At 49.3% G+C, this 20,874-nt stretch overlaps 1 protein-coding gene across 1 annotated transcript in view; it reads left to right on the forward strand.

Moving 5' to 3' along the window:
• The window catches only part of TGFA (transforming growth factor alpha), a 106,040-nt gene that overhangs the window by 25,191 nt on the left and 59,975 nt on the right, over positions 1-20,874 (forward strand). The window contains exon 4 of the mRNA XM_037806610.1: positions 11,048-11,101. Within this exon, the coding sequence (XP_037662538.1) occupies positions 11,048-11,101 (54 nt within the window). The remainder of the gene's footprint in view (positions 1-11,047; positions 11,102-20,874) is intronic.

Consider the following 20,874-nt stretch of genomic DNA (forward strand, 5'->3'; position numbering starts at 1 on the left):
CACTTTTCCCTGCTCCCTCTTCCCTTTTGCTTCTCATTTCTTTCCTTTCTCCAACTAACATCAAAAAGGTAAATAGAGAAAAGGGCAAGAGCAGGGTTGGGGGGCAGATCCCATTCCCATTTTCCCACAGTAAAGCCTACTGTGTGTCTCCCCCAGGTTTTTTGTTTTCCTATACAAGATTTTAAATTGACAATCTTCAAAAGGATTCTCTGCCCCAAAACTATGGCGACAGGCATCCCTTGTCCCTCACTGGTTTCCCTCCGGAGTCAGCACACAAGGCACCTTGCATTGCCCTCTCTTCCCATACAACTCAGGGCATTTGGCAAATGGCTTTGCTAGGCACAGCCCAAGGTAAATACATCAGGGGCCCTAAAGTCGGGCAGTGGACCAAGAGAAAGTCAACTACCTCAGCATTCCTCTCCGCTCCACCCTCTCGGGCCTCCTGGGAGTCTCTTTGGAACCCCAGGACTATAAAACTCGGGGAGTGGGTTTTATTTGCGGCCTGTCAGTTTGGTTATTTTATAGGTATGCTTCATGTTGTGCAACCCAAATGCTTTGGATTATTGTAGAGAGACAGATGGATGGACATAAGGATAGAGGGAAGAACCAAAAGGGGAAGAGAGCATCCCAGTTAAAAGAGGGAGGCCTGGAACACCACAGCTCTGCTGCAAGCTCCTTGGAGACCACCTGCAAGCTCAAGGGAGTGGCCCTGTTAGCTCGTGTGACAGCCAGCTCGTTCCATTTCCCCCAAGTTTCAGGTGCTTTGGCCCACGTTCAGTCGGCTGCTGAGTGACCTGTAGTCAAAGGGACTTTCTCTGTTGGGGTTCAGAATATCTCAACAGGGTGCGGCATTATGCATGTGAAGCCAGACAAAGATATTTAGCATTCCTGGCCCCACCCTCTAAGTGCCAGGAGTGCACCCCAGACTATCAAAATCTGCCCCCAGAGGTTTCCAGATGCCCCCATGGGGCAGTACCAGCCAGCGAGAAGCCCTAGGCTAAGGATTTGGTCTGGCCAGGGTCTCCCCTGAACGGAAGGGTCGCCTCCTGCCCACATCCACCTCCGGCCCCTTCGGCAGCTCGTGCCTGCAATGGCCTCCCAGTTTTTTCTCACCTTCTCTCTCCTCCTTCATCCTGTCCCTCCTTCTGGGACCCGAGGAAGAGAATCTAGACATTTTCCAGTCTGGGGGGTAAATGTGGGGCTACTAGAACTTAAGGATGCTTTCCCCTAACTTGTGAAAATCTGAAGGTACAGAGATTTGTTTCCTCAGTTTGAACCTTGCTTCTTAACCAGTGGCCCTGGTCTAGTCAAATGAGTTCCTAAGATTTCTGTGGGAGATGACGGTAGTTTGGCAGGGGTAGGGTGTGCACCAGTGCAGCACTGTCCCCTTCCCCCCAGGCGGATGCTGCATTGATCTGTAATTCTGTCCAGTCACACTGGTGTTTATGTTGGCCCCAACCCCAGGCCTGGAGATGACTTCTGGAGGGTGGTTCCAGGGGTGTCCTGAGTGTCAGGACAGTGGGAAGAGAAGCTATTCACATGGAGGAAATGGGGCAGAGTTCCAGGATTGCCCATTTTCACCTCCTCCCCTACCCATTTCTGAGCCAGGTAGCAGGCGCGCTCTGAGGGATGGGCAACATGGCACTGATGGGATTAGGGTGATGGGCCCGGCTTGGCTGGGGCTGCCAAGAGGCTGACTCTGCCCATGTGCAGTCCACACGGTGGAACCACTGCTGACCCTGGGCCCAGAGGATGCAATTCTGGGGCCACCGCAAGGCCAGGGGAAGCCAAGGCAGGGCCAGTGGGCCCTCGTGCATGGGGGGACGGGGAGGGGGGCATGTAACACCCCAGCGGACCCTTCTGGAGCTGGCATTTGGTTCCTGCATTTCCTGGCAGCCAAGTGTTGTCTGCTCAGCTGGCTCACTGAGGGCCTGGGCCTGCCGATGGAGCCATGGTGTCTGCCGCTTTCTCCCTAGGCCTGATCTCTAGACCACGCACTCCCCTGCCCTTTCTTTCCTCTGGAACTCTAGGAAAGGCAGGCACAGCCCTTTCCAGTGACACCTCGATGCTTCAAATCAGAGTGTCAGTCTGCTGGAACAGATTTTCAGAGCGCCTCAGCTTGGCACAGCTTCTTTGCAACCTCAGAGCTGGACCCTGGTAGAGCCTGTTGGTGATTCAGTGGCTGGGGAACTCCAGCCAACCCAGGGTGGGGGTGGGGGGCTCAGCGATAGTCACCCCGCTGCCTGGCAACCCCGGGAACTTGGATGGGAGCCCTCAGTCAGCCAGCACAGAAGCAGGCCCTGGGGAAAAGGAAGTTTGACTCAGGACCCAGCCCCTGGTCCAGGTCTCAGATAAAGCTTTACCTGTGCAGCAAAGACAACTGCTTCCTCCTAGCAAAACAGGGTGTGGGGTAGTCCTGTGCAGGTGTGGAGGGAGCACACTGGCCTTCCTTACCCAGAGGGGATGCTCAGCATATCCTGGTTAACTGGTAGTTTGATGAAGATATTTTGTCCCTGTACACTATTTGTTGTATTTTATGGGAAGAGATCCACTCAGACCACCAGAACAGCGGGCAGCATTCGATCAGGCTTTGAAGTGGGTGGGGGTTTTGGGGAGAGTGAAGAGCAGCGTGAGATGTTGTATCACACCTCACGACCTTTAGGCACAAAGGAAATGCATCGGGGCAGGGCCCATCCCCTCCTGGGAAGGATCTCTGTGCTTTTTGTTTAATTTGTTTTTGCATGCTTTTCCATGTCAGGAAGAGCACATGCCACCTCCTTTTACAGCTGTGTGGCTTCTCTGATGATCCTGGATCTGGTGTCAAGCTGGGTATTAATTAGGACCTTGACTCTAAAGAGCTAAAGCATTTTGCGAATATGCTCAAAGAATTTGCCTCCTTGAAATCAGGAAGAAAGTTAGTGATCAGTTATCTTAAATCGGAGATGGTGAGAAATAAGGTCTGGGCTGGGGATGGGAGACCAGTCTATGTGGATAAGTGGAGTAGGGTCTTCACCCAACCTTAGTGCTGACGGCTGTTAGGAGGTGGAGAAAGGGGAGTGGTCAGGAGGGCATCAAAGAGAGTGTGGGGCTTAAGCTGGACCTGGAGGGTTGGGTAGAAATAAGGTTAGGGCAGTGGGGAGGGTTTTTGAGACAGGAGAGAACAAGGTAGTGTATTTAGGAGACCTTGAGCAGGTAGACACATTTGGGTGGAACGAAGGGCTTGAATAGGCAGCATTTGGAGGTACTCAAGGGAACATAGTTTAGTGTGTTTGCTTCAGTTGTCTCCTCATCTAGATTGTAAACTGCTTGTGGCAAATCCTGCCTTTGCTTGGAGAGCCCCTGGCCACATAGACACTCATTGGGTTGGCCAACCTCTTGCCACAGAGCCATTTAATGAGCTTTACATTCCTTTTCACTTCCTCTGCCTTCTCTTCTCTGGGAAATGGTCAGGCCTCCTTGGGGGTAACAGGGTGCAGGCCTTTCTGTTTTATCATAAAAATTTCAGGAGAAGCTGGCAAATGGAGTTAAGGGTGAGAAAATCCAACCATTCAGAGATCATCTCACGGGAGACCAATCAACTCAGTTTCAATTTGGCATGCTGGTTCTGCAGACTTAACTCCAGGCTCAGGGTAAGGAGGGCACTTCATTCACTCAAAAGAGCTAAAGTATTTTGCAAACTTTCTCAAAGCATTTGCCTCCTTGAAATCCGGAAAGAAAGTTCACTCCTCCAAGGATGGTTCTGTATTATAGTAAGACTATTTAACATGGTTGTTTAAATAGAAGATGCATTGGAACTCACAACCCAATTGAATGATGGTGCAGCCAGGTGTTTACAATGGAATTTAATGTAACGGTTTCCGGGAATTGGAAGGATTATTACTCTTGAGAAGAGTACATTGTGCAGGAGTCAGGACGTGGGCCGCCTGTGCCCGAGACGCCGAGCTGGGTAGGGGCAGGCCGCGTGCAGGGAGAGGAGGCTGTGTTGGCAACTGGAGTCAGAGTGCTCAACAGAAGTATGTGGGAGGAGTTTTGGTGGAAATGGGGTTTGCAACCAGATTATGCATCTTAAATATCTGCTGAGGTTTTGAGTTCTGTGATGGGGAGCCGATGGACAAATGGACGGACGGAGAGTTTGGAAGAAAGGAGTGATATGGTCCAGCAAGTACTTTAGGAAGATCACGCTGGCAGCAGGAGCAAAAGTAAAAGAGCTGTTTGCAGAAAACCAGTTAGGCAGCTATTGTGATAGTCCAGGGAGAGATGTGAGGCCTGAATTGGTTCGGTGGCAGCAGGAATATGGGGGTGAATGGGGGAGGATGGATAAGACAGACATTGGGGAGGCTATGTGGTATGCGGGCCTGGCTTGGATATGGGGTAAAGGAGCTGCAGAGGCTGATGATGGCCACTGGGTCTTCAGCTCTGCCCAGAACTGAGAAGGAGGAGGGAGCAGGTCAGGGGACAAGGAGAGGTTATTTTTGAACAAGCGGTTTGAGGTGTAGGCTCTGGGGAGTGGTCAGGTTGGGGTGGTGTCTATGAAATTTAGGATCTGTGCAGAGCCTCGGTGGGCTGTAGCAGTGGCTTCAGCAGCCCCTACGTGTCTGCCTTTTCCGTAGAGATTGAAGATTCAGTTTTTCTCTGAAAGTATGGATATCATTGCTGTCCCATCTGGCTTTGACACCTTGAGGACGAGTCATCTGTCTTAGATTTCTTTATTTTTTTTTTAATTTACACTTAGTAGGTGTTCAATAAATATTTGATTGATTGACACAAGCAAATAGCATTGTTTTAAACCTTCAAATGGCTTAATATTCCAAGGTCAAGGCCACAGAACATCAGTGACCTGCAGCCAGTTGACCCTGGGGCCTCAAGTAGAATCCTCTTAGTGATTCCTGGGGAAAGAGCAGGGATGGGTATCACAACTATCTCCTCCTCGTTCTAGAACTTCCTGCAAGTCAGGACCAAAGAGCCAAGGAGAGAAACCAGGATGAGACACCACCACTGCCACAGACAGTGGGTGCTCACAGCAGTCTACAGACGCTGTGAACTTTTATTTCATTTAATTTCACTTAATCGCTGCAATCGTCTTGTAAGGAGAAGTTATACTTATTTTATGGATGAGGATGCCCAGGCCCAGTGAGGTTAGATAGTTTAGCCAAGTTCTCATAGTTAAGAGTGGCAGAGCCAGGGCGTGAACCCCAGCCAACAGCAAAGCCCCTTTCTGCCTTGCCAGACCCTGAGTCAGAATCAGAAGGTGGTAGAGGCACCCATCTGCCTGCCTCCCACCTCCCTGATCCTGAGCTCATTCTGTCCCCTTTTGTTTTTCCCGTCCTCAGATACATTTAGTAGAGGCAGATGGGTCTAGAAAATTCCTATGAGCATTCAGGTCTTAGTAGCTGATTTTCTGTGACATCGTAATCATAAGGCATCTCCTTAGACTCATCGAGTCGGACTTCACTGCCAGTGGCTACCCCAGGGCTCACGGGAGGACAGTGGAGGGTACAGAGCTCACTGACCATGATGGGCTTAGAATACATTAGCAAGATATCTTCAAATGGAAAGTGTCTTGGTTTCGGACCTTGCCCATCTTCTGACAGTTGCTAGAGATGCCAAAATTGTCACCCTGTGCATACTCATCCACTCGGTGCATGCTCAGCCTTTGTTTTGCCTGGTCCCCCTTCAAGGCTGGGGATCTACCCCCAAGGAGTTGGAATAAGGCCAGTCTGTCCCCGTTTAGATGGTTGAGGGGAATGCACTGGCCTGTATCTTCCTAGGTGCCTGGAATTTAAGAACTTTCCAGATAACCCAAGACTGAGAGAGGTGAAGAAATGACTACAGGTGACACCTGTCATAGACAACTCCGGGCTCCGAGCTCCCCCATGGGCCTGTATATCTAGCTTACAGCCAGGTGGGGAGAGGAGGAAGTGGTCTTTCTCAGTGTGTCTGTGTCCTCTGACTGTACTGCAGGTAGTGAGCTGAAGCAAGATGAGGCAACCAGAAGTGCAATGTTTGTCACTTGCAAGCTGGGTGACTCTGAGCCTGTTACTTAAACCTCCATTATATCTGTTTTCTTATCTCTAAAGTGGGAGCATAATAGTACCTACTTTCAGGAGTTGCTTGGAGTATTGAATTAGATGAGGCAGGGCACATAGCAAATGCTCAAGCAAATGTTACTTGCTGTTGTCACTATTAACACAGGCCACGATAATCATCCCATTACTAAATACTAAAGGATGAGAAGGGAGAGCTCAGGAGACCTGTAGGGCTCTGATGGTCTTCTCCCCAATGACACCAAAATGCCCTCCTGTTTCCCTTATGTGATGTCACCGGTTGGGTTTGGTCTCAGGGCTTAGAACCTTACTCTGGAAGGTTTGGAACTAAAAGCAGCCCCCTCCATTCACAGTGGATTTCTTGGCTCCGGGCCCCGGATCTGGCACCTGAAACACAATACCAAGCTTTTCAAATAATTTCTTGATAGGACTCTCCTCTTGGGCAGCAGGGTCCAAACTGTGTTTTTAGAGCAGCGTTCCAGGCGCCAAGGTGGTGAAAGAAAGAGCCTCTGTCCCGTGAACCTGTCTGTCCAACGTGACTCATTCCCTTGTCACGTATTTCTAAACTCCTCTCCTTGCAATCCCTGGAGTTTTTCTAATCCTGTCTGGCCAGTTCCTCCACGTATTCCACTTCGGGTTTGCCTGCCATCCTTCTGAGCAAGTGTCACCAGCTGTGCTGTGAGCAGGGGCCAGCATGAATGGTCACCTCTCCCTGGAGATGTGGCCTGTCTGTCTTGTGCTCCAGTGATGGGGGATGCCTCACGGCCGCTTCGATCCCTGACGTTTCTGAATGTCTGCCAAGGGCGAGCTCGCGGTCTCCTGGCTTACCAGCATCCCTTGCTGCCCCTCCCTGCAGTGTTTCCTCTTTTTTCTTCTCCCTAATCATTCCTTACCTCAAAGCCAGGCATAGTCACCCGACTATCAAAACCTCTTGGGTTAAAAAATATTGATTAAATAGCACCATATTACAATTTTTGCTATGCAGTTAAATTTCTGCACTGTTTGTAGATAAAATCTAAATGTTGGGATGTTACTCGTAAGAGAAGATGCATAAGCTTTGTACCACCAGATCCTGGGATCTCTGTGATCCATTTACACATATTTTGAGGCACACATGACTGCCCCTTGGGTGTCCCCTGCAGACCTCGTGCCAAGCTGCACAATTTGAGAGGAGAGGATACCCTTGGAAAGGCACCAGCCCCATCCCACCCTCTAGGTTCCAACCATCCCTTCCTGAGCCCCTGGCTCTGTTCCTCATGTCCTCCTAGCCCCAAGCATGGTAGAAAAAGCAGGGGGGAGCCTGGCCACCTCCCCAAGCACCCACTCTCCCCTCTACCTTCCTCTCTAGCCGGACTCCTGGCCCCTCCCACCCTGCGTTAGTTGACCTGCAGCCCTTTCCTCACCACCTCCTCCAAACCCCGGGCACCACCAACCCTTCACCCAGAGAACCTGCTGCAACCTCCCTCCATCCTCCCCACATCTCCCGACACCACAGTCTCACCCTTCACGCCTTCCCACAGGGAATCCAAAAATGAATGAGGTGTGATGCCCCTGATTTCCTGGTGGGAAGGCAGAAAGTGGCTGCCGTGGAGGCCAGATCAAGGCGGGATAAACTCTGCTGGGGTGTCCGAGGGCCCAAGGCTGCTTCCTAGAGGATACTTCTCTTGAGCTGAGTCTCCGCAGACGAGGCCTTCACCAGGCTGACAGGTGGATTAGGACAGAGGGCGTTCCCTGCCGAAGGCCTAGCCTGGGACCCTGTGCAGAAAGGTGAAGCCCTTGCAGGCGCAGGCCACTGCACAGGGGAGCCGGAGTGTGGGCACCGTCTCTACTGCCCAGGAGCCACGGACTCCCGGCGCCTCTCATGGGCTTTTCCCATCGACACATCAGCAGGTGGGGTTCAGGGTTGCTCCGCTGTCCTTATATCGTAAGATAAATAGGCTAGTCACCAGTTCTTCAGCTGTTGCTATTGGAAACTTTTATCTGAGTTCCGAACAGCTGTACTGTAAACATTGCAGCCATCATCCTTCCTTGAGGACAGGCCTGGAGCACCCACTCGGTTTTCTTTGGGATCAGCCTTTCATAAGGTTTATCTTCCATTGTGTGTGGTTTTCCTCTCCCCACCCTACCCCCCTCTTTTATTTTATTTTCCTTTTTTAAGTCAATAATTTAGGGATTCCCCTCCTTGGGGCTACTTAAACAGAAATGGGATGCTGTCCCGAGCAGCCCAAAAAGGAAGGAGGGAGGTGAGGTCAGGGCAGGGAGGGAGGGAGGAGGTGAGGTGAGGGGGGTGGGGAGATGAGGTCCAGGGGAGGGAGAGAGGGAGGGAGGGAGGAAGGGAGAGAGGTGAGGTCCAGCTTTGAAACTCACGCGAGAGGAACCCACGGCTGCAGCCGCCAAGCCTCTGAGCTGTCCGTTGTCTCCCCGAGCTGCTGCCTGTATGGCTGTCCCTGCAGCTGTCCTCTCCCCACACAGGTGCCTCCAGGGACAGTTTTCCTTTGCGGCTGGTGGGCCTGGAGCCTGCCAAGGCCACCTGTTCCTGGAAGACCATCACACGGCCCGTCTTTCCCAAGCTCTGCCGGGCAGCCGGCTGCTGAGGCACCTGGGCATACAGGAACGGGCAGCCACTGGGGCTGGCTCATAGGTGGTGATGTGGAAAAATCCTAGGGGGCAACGGATGGGGGCCCCTAGGAGAGAAGAGCAAGCCTCCCCAGCCAGGTCCACTTCATCTGGTGGTTTGGACGCACCAGGGGTTTTAACGTGCCTGCACGTCCGTCCGTGTTTCGTGGCGGGCAGTGGTCACAAGGGCTGGTGTGTGACAGGGGTGATAAACCCTGCCGTGGGCATGGGAGTCAGCAGACCTGAATGTGCAATGGGCTCTGCCTTGTGGCTGCTGGAGCTTGGGCAAATTTTTTAACCTCTCTGAGCCTCAGTTTCTGCATCTGTAAAATCAGGTGTTTCCCCAGACTGGACCAGTGGCAGGGCTGGGACGTGCCTTTGTTATGGGGTATTGCGAGGACTAACTAAGATAGTGCACGCAAACCTAGGGCTGGGTCTGAGACTAGTAACTGTTCAAAAGGCAGCCTATGCCCCCAAGATGGGAGATCCCCTCCTATCTTCTTGGTCCAGGGCTCTCTTAGGGAGTTCTCTGCAGGCTGGGGAGAAAGCAGGGCCTCAGCTGAAGTTATGCATGAATAACGGTTGCAGAGGAAGAAGCCGGGGGCTTCCAGAAGGTGTTTTCCCTTGGAATGTGAGGGCATAGAAAGGAACTATTCTTCTCACATTGCTCAAAGTCTGAATAAAAACCCAGTACCTTTCATCTGTGGAACTGGTGGTTTTGCAAACTTGAATTGATTCCTGAAGCACCTTTGTGCATTTGGCAGCTGAGGGCTTACAGGTGAGGATCAGAGGGGGTGAAGTAAGGCGCCCCAAGGCCCAGGAAGGGGGCCCGTCAGCATACCCCCATCCCCTTGGACAGTCTGCATCTGTCTGTACTCTGGCTTAGGTGACAGCTCTGCTGTGCAGTATTTGTTGTTTGTCTTGGTTTTGCTTAAGCAAAGATGGACGTGGAGCCCAGGAACTGTGCTGTCTGCATTCGCCCAGGCTGACAGGATATGGGGCTGGAGTGAGTGGTGAAGATTACACATCTGTTCAGGGACAGTTGGTGATGGGACAGTGGCATTCCCTCTTGAGAGGTGGACGAGGCGTCCCCGTGTCCACCTCTGGTGCTATCACAGCTCACCAGCTGACTTTGGCCCATGGAAGTGCCGGCAAAGTCAGAACTTGCCCGTTGCCAGCTGACAGTATGGAACCACTAGGACTTTTCCTGGCTGGGAGCAGGGATGCCTCGCCGTAACTCTTCGTGGGTGGATTACAAACATAGCCTCTTAGACTTATCCAGGGGAAACCTCAGAGCAAAATGATATGGCCTGGGTATCCTAAGTAGAACCTATTGGGCAGCAAGAACCACCCAGGAAAGGCGTGTGTGATTTTCTGGATTTTCTCTCTCCTCCCCATCCCCCAGCCCAAATATCTGGCTGAGGACTCTGCAGGAGTATTTGAGAGGTCTGTGCCTGCCCTCTAGGAAAAGCATTCTGAAGTTTTGGTGATGGTTCTCGTTCCAAAGGCCTAAAGGAAAGCTGTGAGCCTGATTGCTTTATCCATTCCAAATTTGTTTCTGCCCCAAGTTGAAACTTGTCTGCACCCTGAGTCAAGAGGGGAAAAGAACCCTCGGCCTGCACCACTGGGGGGTGGCATGGATCCTGGGCAAGGGAGGAGCCCCAGAACAGATTCCTTTCTCTTGGTTAGCCCCTGGGAGGCCCCGCCTCTTTGCACAGCCACCATGGCAGCTTCTTGCATTTCAGCTTTAGGAAGCCATTCGAATTAAGTCTGTGCTGATTGCTTAACTCATACGAGTTTCCTTCTTCATTGGACTCTTGTTGCTCTGTTTCTGGAAACCTCTGTTACTGTAATGTGAGGGCACAGAAGGTCATCTGTTGGCAGGGGCCGGCCTCCTGGACTCTTGAGTTTGGGGTTAATGTTTTGCAAACATAGTCTTGAAATTCTTCCTTGTTTGATCTTCAAATCTGTGCTTTGTGCGTGAGGTTCAAGGGGACAATGGAGCATGTGCCGGGGGCTTGGGGCCTCGGCTCACCTGCTCCTGCCTCCTGCTGCCCCCCCCACCACCACCGCCTCCCCTGGGTGGGTTTTTGTCCCTGCTGTACTCAGTCCCCAGTGGGACCTGGACCCAGAAGGTCAGGGCTGGGTGCGCACGCCCCACAGCATCTCAGTGCAGGGTGTGTCAGCCGCTGGCAGCTCCACGCCAAGTTCAGGGTCCTGCATTTCCGTTTCACGCTGGGCTCCATAAATTACGTCACCCGTCCTGCCTGCCAGCTAATTTGTAAAACCACCAAGTCTTTGCCTTTCAAACATCCTACTCTTGAATCCTCTGAGAAGGCCATTTGCTGAGTAGACTCTCATCTTTTATGTCTTCTTCCCTCTCACAGGTATTTTACTAGTCGTGTGCCAGGCCCTGGAGAACACCACATCCACCCTGAGTGGTGAGTCCAACTTCTTCTTGATATGTTTGTGGGGCATGGGGTGCGGGAAGGGGAGCAGACCTGGCTCATTTGTGGAGATCAAGCTCTCACCTTGAAAAGTTTCCTCCCTGGGTTCCTGCCCACTGAGCCCCCCATTGTCCCCCAAGCCCCCGTTTATCCCTTGAGCCTCCAGTTTGTCCCCCAAATCCCTGTTTATCCCTTGAGCCCCTGGTTTTTCCCCAAGCCACAGCTTGTCCCCCAAACTCCTGTTTCTCCCCTGAACCCCTGGTTTGTCCCCCAAGCCCCCAGTTGTCCCCTGAGCCCCTGGTTTTTCTCCAAGTCCCTGGTTTGTCCCCTGAGCCCCTGGTTTGTCCCCCAAACCCCAGGTTGCCCCCGAGCCCTCGGCCCTCTCATCACTAGGGCAGAGGCAGCCCTCAGGGAAATGTCTGAACTGTAGGCCTGCGGGGGGCAGCTCAGCTCCCCCAGCTCCCGCCAGCTGCTCAGACAGAGCGGGCAACCGTGCTGGGCAATGGGGGAGCCCAGAACTGTCTGCCGTCCTCTAACTGCATGAGCATCCCTAAAGAGGAACCCGGGTTCCTGAAACCTATTGCCTGGTGATCTTCGTTTAGTTCTATTCTGGTTTATGTTTTGATAGTTTTAGTAATATTTTCCTGTTTTCATTTTTAAGATCCTATATTCACATTTTGGAAAGTTGGGGATATGCAGGAGACAAACCACTCAGATACTCATAGGGCTACAGTGAGCAACCGCCGTCACATTTGTGCATTGCCTTTAGTCTCTGTCCATGAGTGTAAATATTTTTATGCAATTAGTGACAGTGAGGAAACGATTTGATTCTTGCTGGAGTTTTAGGGTTGTGCATTTTTCCATGTTGCTGGAAGGTCTTGAAATGTATCCTTTTAAAACGTCATGATGTTCCATTTGAGTGGACGTGTATAATTGAATTAGGCACTCCCCACTGGATAATTGTGTTGCTTCCAGTTGTTGAGTTATGATGCTACATCTTCATGTCTAGAAGCCTCTCCCTGTTTTGGATTCTTTCCCCAGGATATAGCTCCAGAAGCAAGAATAAATATATTTATAACCCATGGTATGAACTGCCGAATCACTTTCCAAATGATTTGTGCTGATTTTTTTACCAGCATTGCATGAGGAAGCCAGTTTCTCTATTCCCTTGTTAACACGGGGTATGTTTCACTGACTTTCGTCCCCATCTGTTACTGCAGTGGCCCCCTCTTATGTCCCCCTAGTTATTTCAGGGGAGTTCCAGGGTGTGTTTCTTATGTTCTCATAAATTCTCTAACCATCCACCAGTGTCCCTGGTATTTTTGCTCTTTTCCTCTTCCAGATCATTCTCTCCAAACACAATGGAGGTGATAATGCCACTTCCACTGGGTGCCACTGCTTCCACAGGGTGCCACTGCTTCTGCAGCCCCCTAGTCTCCCTTTGGCTGTTATCACTGATGCGCTCTGGTGGTCCATGATGACACGAGGGAAAATGCCCCTCTTCCTCCATGATATGCTTGGTTGAAGCTGGGAGCGGAGGAGTGTGAGTGTGTCCATTCCAAAGCAGTGCTTCTGGAGTCCAGCGTGTACCAGAGTTTCCAGAAAGCAGTTCCCCAGCTTTTTAATTACCTCCCACACCACAAAGGACTCAGATGCAAATGCCTGGGGAGGGTATCCTGGAGCCACCACCATGTTGTTTTTGGAATTGCCCTGACCCCCTTCCTAGGATGCACTTGCCCCCAGGAGCCCCTTCAGCCCCTCCTGCAGATAGATCTCTGGGAACCTGCCCCACACTAGAAAGTCCTAATACCCCAGCCACCTTTATACACAGGGCATCAGTGGAGAGAACCAGACACCGGGCCACTTTGGGGTTACCACCTGTTCTGATAATTGTCACTATTCTCTTCATGCATCTGCATGGGGTGAGATACTACCTGTGTTTTCCCTGCCCTTTGTGCACCCTTCTAGGCCAAACTGGGTGGAGCTGAGACACAAAGGCCTTGAGGTTGGGCCAGATGGGTGGGATGGAGGCCTCTGTCCCAGGCCTCCTTCCCTGGTTTCCCATCCCCCTTACAGAACCTTCCCACCAGCTCCCCCCACACCTGCCCCCGCCCCATCCCCCACTGTAAGACCAGGCAGGTAAAGATCCAGGTTCCCTACTGAGTCACTTTCAGGTGATAGGTTGCAGTGATGGCAAGTGCTGACGCTACCATCCACAGAGAAGGGTCCTCCTGGCTATTTTGCCCCCTTCTCCCAGTCTCCATCTGGTCATACAGTTGAGCAAAGCCTAGGGAATGCCTTACCTGAGCCTCCTTCCTGGGGGCCTGGCGTGGCTCTTGCATAGACCCTGTGGGTTTTCTCAGCCCCTCCTGGGCAAACACAGATGGACCTGCTTCATTTATCCAGGAAACGACTATCCTTGTGGCAGTAGTGAGCAGCCTGTGTCCCCTCTTCCTTCTCTGAGGATGTTTCTGCCATGCACACGTCTCCGAGGTTTATTCTCCTTCATGCTGTCGTATGTTCAGAAAGCAGTTGAGGGCCTGCTATGCTGTGCATCACCCAAGAGCTGGCTGAGGGCAGCCCCAGAAGGGATGGGAAGGCGCAGGGGCAGTGCCACGACTCCTCATGTCCAGGGGGCCTTGAGACCCCAGAGTGGCTTGGTGGTCCGTGGAGGAGGGAAGTGGGCTGCCCTCCAGCCTCCGTGTTGCTGTTTGATGGGTGGCTGAGCTATGGAACTTGCGCCCAGTGATGCTGTCACTTCCACTGGGTACCACTGCTTCCATTGGGTGCCACTGCAGTTTAATGAGATAACTCTTCATTTCCACTTACTCCCTGCCCTGCTCCATTGGTCCCAGGCACGAATCCAGAGAGGCTGGGCTAGGACACGAGTTCCGGTGGTGATTACTGTGTTACCCCTCCAAGGTCAAGTGCTTTGTGACTGATTCGGGCATCTGCCTAACTTTCCCTTCCTTCCAGGTGACCTTCCTGTCTCTTCCAAGACGTCTCAGGCCCCAGTAGGCTTTGACCACGCCCACCTCACCCCCAGGCTGTCCTCCCCTGACAAGGCTGTAATTCCGTGGGGGTGCCCCTCAAACTGGGGACTACCCCCCACTAGCCACGCTCACTCTGGCAGCATTGGAGTGTGTGTGTGTGTGTGTTTAACTCTTGGCTAATTCAATAAGTAAAACTGTAAGTATTTTCTTATGATAGAAATTTTCATACACAAGAGACAAGTAATAAGGAAATCAATCCCCCTAAACTCATCACCTAGCTTGAATAATTACCAACCCTCTGCCATTTTTCTCCCATCTATTCCCCCTGCCATTTTAATTTTTTTTTTCCCTGTGCTGGAGTATTTTAAATCAAAGCCCATTTAACTCGTGAACACTTTATTATGTGCATCTAACAGATAAGGACTTTTTTTAATGTAATTTTATTGAAATATATTCACATACCATACAATCATCCAAAGTGTACAACAGATAAGGAGTTTTGAAAACATGACCATAGTCCCATTATCATATCAACAAAAGTTAAGTAATCCCTTTTTCTTCGATCCTCAAATATGGAGGGTGGTTTGTGTTGTGTTCCATTTGATGGCTCTTCATTTTAATTTACATTTACTTTCATGTTTTTGTATTTTGCTTTCTGCTTATATTTCCTTTCAGGTAAACAGTGTTTTTGTAAAACATGCTCAGTTATATCCTGGCTTACGTCTGAATCCCTCCCCCTCCCTTATGCTGTGGATGTTGTGGGCCCAGTCACTAAATACAGAACTATCCATTTAGGTGTGGAGATGGGTAGTTTTAGCACCAAAGGTACAAGGACCTTATGCACGATGGAGCAGAGGTGCAAGTCTCTTCAATCTAAGCATTGGTGGGGTGGAAAGCAGGGTGGCTAGAAGAGGTTTAGACACACACCTGGATGAGAGCCCCAGAGCGGGGGGCTATAGGAAGACTTGGGGCAAGGCCCTGAGATTTTTTTTTTTTTTCCCCAATCTGGATTATTTTTTTATTTTTTATTTTTACAATGAATATTGATTTCTTTTACAATAAAAAATTTTTCACTTAGAAAATTAGAAATTATAAGTTCTGACAATGGCAAATTAGAATCTGAGGCTAATGGGTAAAAAATACCTCCAATCAAGTCATCTGCACATTTTCTGTCCCCACTGTGGCTCCAGCCCTGAGCTTGGTGCCCAGGCAAATATCAGAACAGGAAGTCTCATTGAAATAGCTGCCTCCAGGTGCCCAGCTGGGCTTTCCATTGCACTGCAGACCAGCCCTTAAATTGCCCTAAATAAGATGTGATCAAAAGCAAATTACTTGCCTTTTGTAGATACAGCCAGCACATACATGTCTAACTGCAGACATTTCTGGGGAGACTGTCATGTCACAGTTTCCCACTGTCTCTGCCGTGGCCACTTTCCAAGGCACACATTTTCATGCACTTCAACCCATTCACTGAAGGGCAGCACATATGTGATTATGCAGATTGCACATTGCACAACTCCAGGTAGAGTTGTGGGAATGTGTCGATGACTTGATTGGAGGTACTTTTTACCCTGTTCCCACTGGAAAGGCGTGAGTGGTGCCCCTGGAGGTGTGCAGTGCCCAGCCAGCACTAAGGTCCTGACATTTTGATGGAGCTTCGTGGAGAGAAAATCACAGACTCCATGTGCCAGTCAAGGGTGGTGTGTTGGCTTGAAGGAGCATGGGCTGATCCCATGTGGCTTTCTTGTGCTTTTTAGAAAAAAAAAAATTTTTTTTTTCCATGTTCTTCTTACTTCACAATTGCCCCTGATCTTTCCTGTTGAGGTTTCATTGGTTTCTTCTTCGGCTGGAGGTCAGGACCCTGGGTGTTGGGCCCAGTTGGTCTCAGTTTTGCCAAGTCCCTGGGCAAGTTATTTATCTGGTTCCTCTTTCCCTCGTCTGTTGGACTTGAATCAGGAAAGGTCTACGTGACCCATCTGCTGGGTTGAGAGGTACTGCTTGGCAGGCTGTGGTGGGAAGGATTAGAAGGCTGCCTTCAGGCTTTTAGAAAATACCGCACGATCGATTGGCCGCCATGTCTTTACTTCTCTTGGGACTAGACGATATTTTCATAACAGGTGTAACATTCTAGTTGCTGGGGCTATACAAAGCAGCTGGCCTTCTCTGTCCCTGACCTCAAGGAGCCCACCAAACAGGTGACAAAACAAACTGGAGCCCACAATGCGAGCCTCATATCAATGCAAGTTACCCTCAGCTGACGGCTTAGAGCATGGCTTGGAAAATAATTGCTACAGGAGGGAAATCAGTAGACTGGGAGTTGAGGCAGAACATTTTTATCGGGTTGCTTGTCAATTTGCAAAGCATGCAGAGAAACATTAGCTGGCGGCAGGTGAGGGTGGCGGCACCTGCCGTGGAGAATGTCATACCCTCCCAGGGAAGGAGTTATGACCGATCTTCAAAAGACACCTTTTAATGCCCCTTAAAAGGGACGGAATGTACCCTGATGAAGAAGTTGTTGGGTGGCTGCTTGCTTAACCTTCAGAAATGTTGCAAGTTCCCAGGCCGCCCACTGTCATGACTGGGGGGTGTGGCGAGGACCTGGCTCAGTTCCCGGTTTCCCCCTGCTGTTAGCCTTCCCAGAGCTGAGTACCCAGAGTGGTTCTTTACACCTTGGAACTTCTGTTGCTTCCTCGAGCCTGTGTGTAATGACAGCCACCTGGAATCAGCGCCTATAAGAAGGCTTGCTTAGGCCAGGGTTGGGGAGACTTTTCAGAGGTGATGACAAGAGAGAGCAGAGAGTTCACAGTGGGTGATAATCCCTGGGGCATGTCACCATTAGCAGTTTGCTTGGAATGATGGTCAGATCTCAGCAGGGACACCGGGCTGGGCATGCCCAGAGGGAGGAGAGCTAATCAGATTATAGAGAAAAGTCTTTGAAGGCTTTGTTTAGAAAACAGGTAGAACATAGGTCAGCCAGCCAGCAAGGGATCTGTTTATTGCTCACCTCGCCTAACAAAAGCTTTTCAGAACTGCAAACTGCTTCCCTGTTCCATTGTCTGGAGTTTTCCCAGGTGGAGCTGAAGTCATTCTAAAATTAGAAGGCCCACGTGTTCCAAATATGTGTCTGTAGCACAAGAGATGGGTATGTGTTAGTTTGGGGATAAAACCACATACACCTGTGTGTGCAGCTACTCTCTTTGCTTTAGAGAATATACAGAGAGACAAGGAGTATCAGGAGATAATGAAGTATTCTTTCCAGTCCTTGTTATCCAGTAGCTCTTTGCACCTTCTACTATTTGCAAAGGAAATTGTGCTGGGTCAGTTGCTTGTTGAAGGAAGGCTGCCCAGGGTGGTAGAAAGGTGACGGGATATAGAATCAAGGGTTATTACACTGATTCATTGTCTTTGCAACCTTAATATATCTCTCACTTGTCTACAAACCTCAGCTCCCCCATCAGTGAGATGAAGGAATGGGCTTAAGCCAGTGTCTTTTGTGAGCCACAAAACCACTTTGTGGGTCATGACCAACATTTAAAAAAAAAATGAACTTGAATGGCTTAGACTAGAGAAGTTCTGAGTATATCACATAAAGGAAGGGCAGGTGATTGCTTCACGATACTTTTCTTTTAGCTTTGAATGGATTTACGTACTGGTGTTTTGCATCATCTTACATAAACTGTACTCATACTGTATCCTCTATACTTTCCAAATTTGATTTCTTTAGTGTAAGAATTTAGACCCTTGCAGAGTAAATGCCATAAAATCTTTCTAGACAGGTACATCCCTTCCTCCACCCATACACCTAGTCTTTTATAATCTTTTATATTCTTTTATAGTTGACCACCCCTAACCTAATTTGAAAGCAATTTTTTAATCTATTCATCTTTATCAAATCTTTCCAAAACAGTCAACTTATAATAGAAACAACAGCTCTTTCCTCATGCACAGATATTTCATTAGTGTATGTAATATGTAATTAAATTACGTAAATACAGTAATGAGTACAACCGACAAACAGGTTTGGGAATAAACACAAATGACCTCTCGGTAAATATACAGCCTCACTGGTAAGAATAGAAATGGGCTAGTAAATGAGAGCAGCCAAGTAACTGTGAGCTTTTGCATGCTAAGGGGAAGGCATCAGTCTAGACCTTTTAGCAAAGGAATGGAGAGAGTGGGAGTGGGTAGATCAGGGTGTGGCTTAAGAAGAGGATAGTTAAGAGAGCATCTACCATCTGTTGAAGGAAGCAAGGTAAATGGCAAACTCATGGATTTTTAAAAATCTAACCTTGCTATTCTCCCAGTTTTTAGTTTTCAACATTTATTTAGTGTACATTTATCAAGTATGACCTCATGCAAAGCATTGTGCATATACATGAGAATTAAATATGAGCCCTGCCATCCAAGAGCTTAGGGCCAGGCAGATAATTTTTGACATCTCAAAGTTAAATCATAAACACAGACTAAACCATGATCTACCATGATGGATTTCTTTGAAGAAAACAGCAACTTCTGCCCTATCCAGGCTTCTCATTTTTAATCAGAGTACCAAACTGTGCTTTGTATTCTCTTTGTTCAATTGCATCTTGCTCACTTTGGCCCATGGTGCTGGGCCGGTTTTCTATCTGATTGTTCTCTCTTCTGGGCTGTGGCATCATCTGCATAGTTAGCATCTTTGGCTGCAAGAACAGAACCAGACTAGACATCAGCTCAGGCAGAAGGGGGTTGATTATAAGGACTCAGCTGTCAGAGAATCCAAGAAAACGCTGAGCAGCCAGGCCCCAGGGGGTGCAGGAGCCATGGTGCCTGCAAGGATCTCAGGGTTTGTGGTCATTTATTCTCATGCCTGCCCTGCAGATAACACCCAATACCAAGTGATCCAGGCACTGGGCCTCTCAGCTCAGATTCCCAAGAAAGAGAATCACATTGGTTGGTCTCCCTTAGACAAGTGGTCACCCATCGACTGTGGCGGGCTGGGGAGGAAGAAGGCTGCAGGGTAACAAGGTGCCAGTGGGCAGCTTAGGCCCTGGGCAGGGCAGAGTCCCACTTTAGCACTTGAGGAGACAAAGATCAGCATCTCCAATCCAGATTAATTCATTGAGTCATTCATTCCATCAACAAATCTTACTAAATGGCACTCACTATATGCCAGACCTCCTTCTAAGTGCAAGAGGATTTTGCCCTGATCAAAACAGAGGCCCCGCTCTTAAGGACTTTATTCTTCCCTGGGAAAGGCAGACATGATAGTATGTAATTACACGCACACGTACAAATATAATGCCGGTATTAAGGAGTACTATAAGAAAAATAAAATGGGACAAAGGAATCGAGAATGATGCAAGGTGAATGTTCTGTTTTATGCAGGGGGCCAGGGGAGGGGCATTGGAGAAAAATGACCCTGAGCAAATGCCTAAAGCAGGTGAGGATATTTGAGAGGAAAAGATTTCATGCGGAAGAGAGAACAGCACTGCAGAAGCCCCAAGGAGGTCCCGAATGCCTCTTTGTTGCTCAGATGTGGCCCTGTCTCTCTAGCTAAGCCAACTTGAAAGGTGAAATCACTGCCCTCCCCGCTACGTGGGATCAGACACCCAGGGGAGTGAATCTCCCTGGCAACATGGAATATGACTCCCGGGGAGGAATGTAGACCTGGCATCATGGGACGGAGAACATCTTCTTGACCAAAAGGGGGATGTTAAAGGAAATGAAATAAGCTTCAGTGGCAGAGAGAATCCAAAAGGAGCCGAGAGGTCACTCTGGTGGGCACTCTTATGCACACTTTAGACAACCCTTTTTAGGTTCTAAAGAATTGGGGTAGCTGGTGGTGGATACCTGAAACTATCAAACTACAACCCAGAACCTATGAATCTCGAAGACAGTTGTATAAAAATGTAGCTTATGAGGGGTGACAATGGGATTGGGAAAGCCATAAGGACCACACTCCACTTTGTCTAGTTTATGGATGGATGAGTAGAAAAATAGGGGAAGGAAACAAACAGACAAAGGTACCCAGTGTTCTTTTTTACTTCAATTGCTCTTTTTCACTCTAATTATTATTCTTGTTATTTTTGTGTGTGTGCTAATGAAGGTGTCAGGGATTGATTTGGGTGATGAATGTACCACTATGTAATGGTACTGTAAACAATCGAAAGTACGATTTGTTTTGTATGACTGTGTGGTATGTGAATATATCTCAATAAAAATGAAGATTTAAAAAAAAAAAAAAAAAAGAAGAAGCCCCAAGGAGGGCATGTGCATGGTGGGTTTGAGAAACCAGAGAGCCCAGAAGAAGCTGCACTGAAAAGGCCACTGGCGGCCAGTTGACTTTGCGCCGTGCCCATGTGGTTAGTAAATCCTTTGAGAAGAGCAAGAGTCCTCTTTCTGTGATGTCCACGAGAGCCCGCTCCCCAGATTGTGTTCCTTCAGTTGATTCACCACCTATCTTCGTTACCACTTGCCCACATTTTCCCACATGATACTAAAGGATATAATGCAAAAGAAAACCCACTGCCAGAAAGATGTATGCCAGATTGGGGAGGGGAGGAAATTGATGAGTGATTTATTTGGAGGATGATCAGTATAAAATTTTTCTGTGCTATTTAACATTTATAAAGGGGGAAATGAAAATGTTATCAAGAGACCCTGATGGACTCTTTGCTTCATTTTGACACGCTCACATCAGAGGTCCTTTGTATTTGTACTAGCCGCAGAACACGTGGTCATATTTTGACTGACCCCTGATGTTTTTGAAAATGTGTGTTGCTGATAAGCTGCTGT

Source organism: Choloepus didactylus, chromosome 17 (genome assembly GCF_015220235.1).
Source record: "Choloepus didactylus isolate mChoDid1 chromosome 17, mChoDid1.pri, whole genome shotgun sequence".
Lineage (NCBI taxonomy): Eukaryota > Metazoa > Chordata > Mammalia > Pilosa > Megalonychidae > Choloepus > Choloepus didactylus.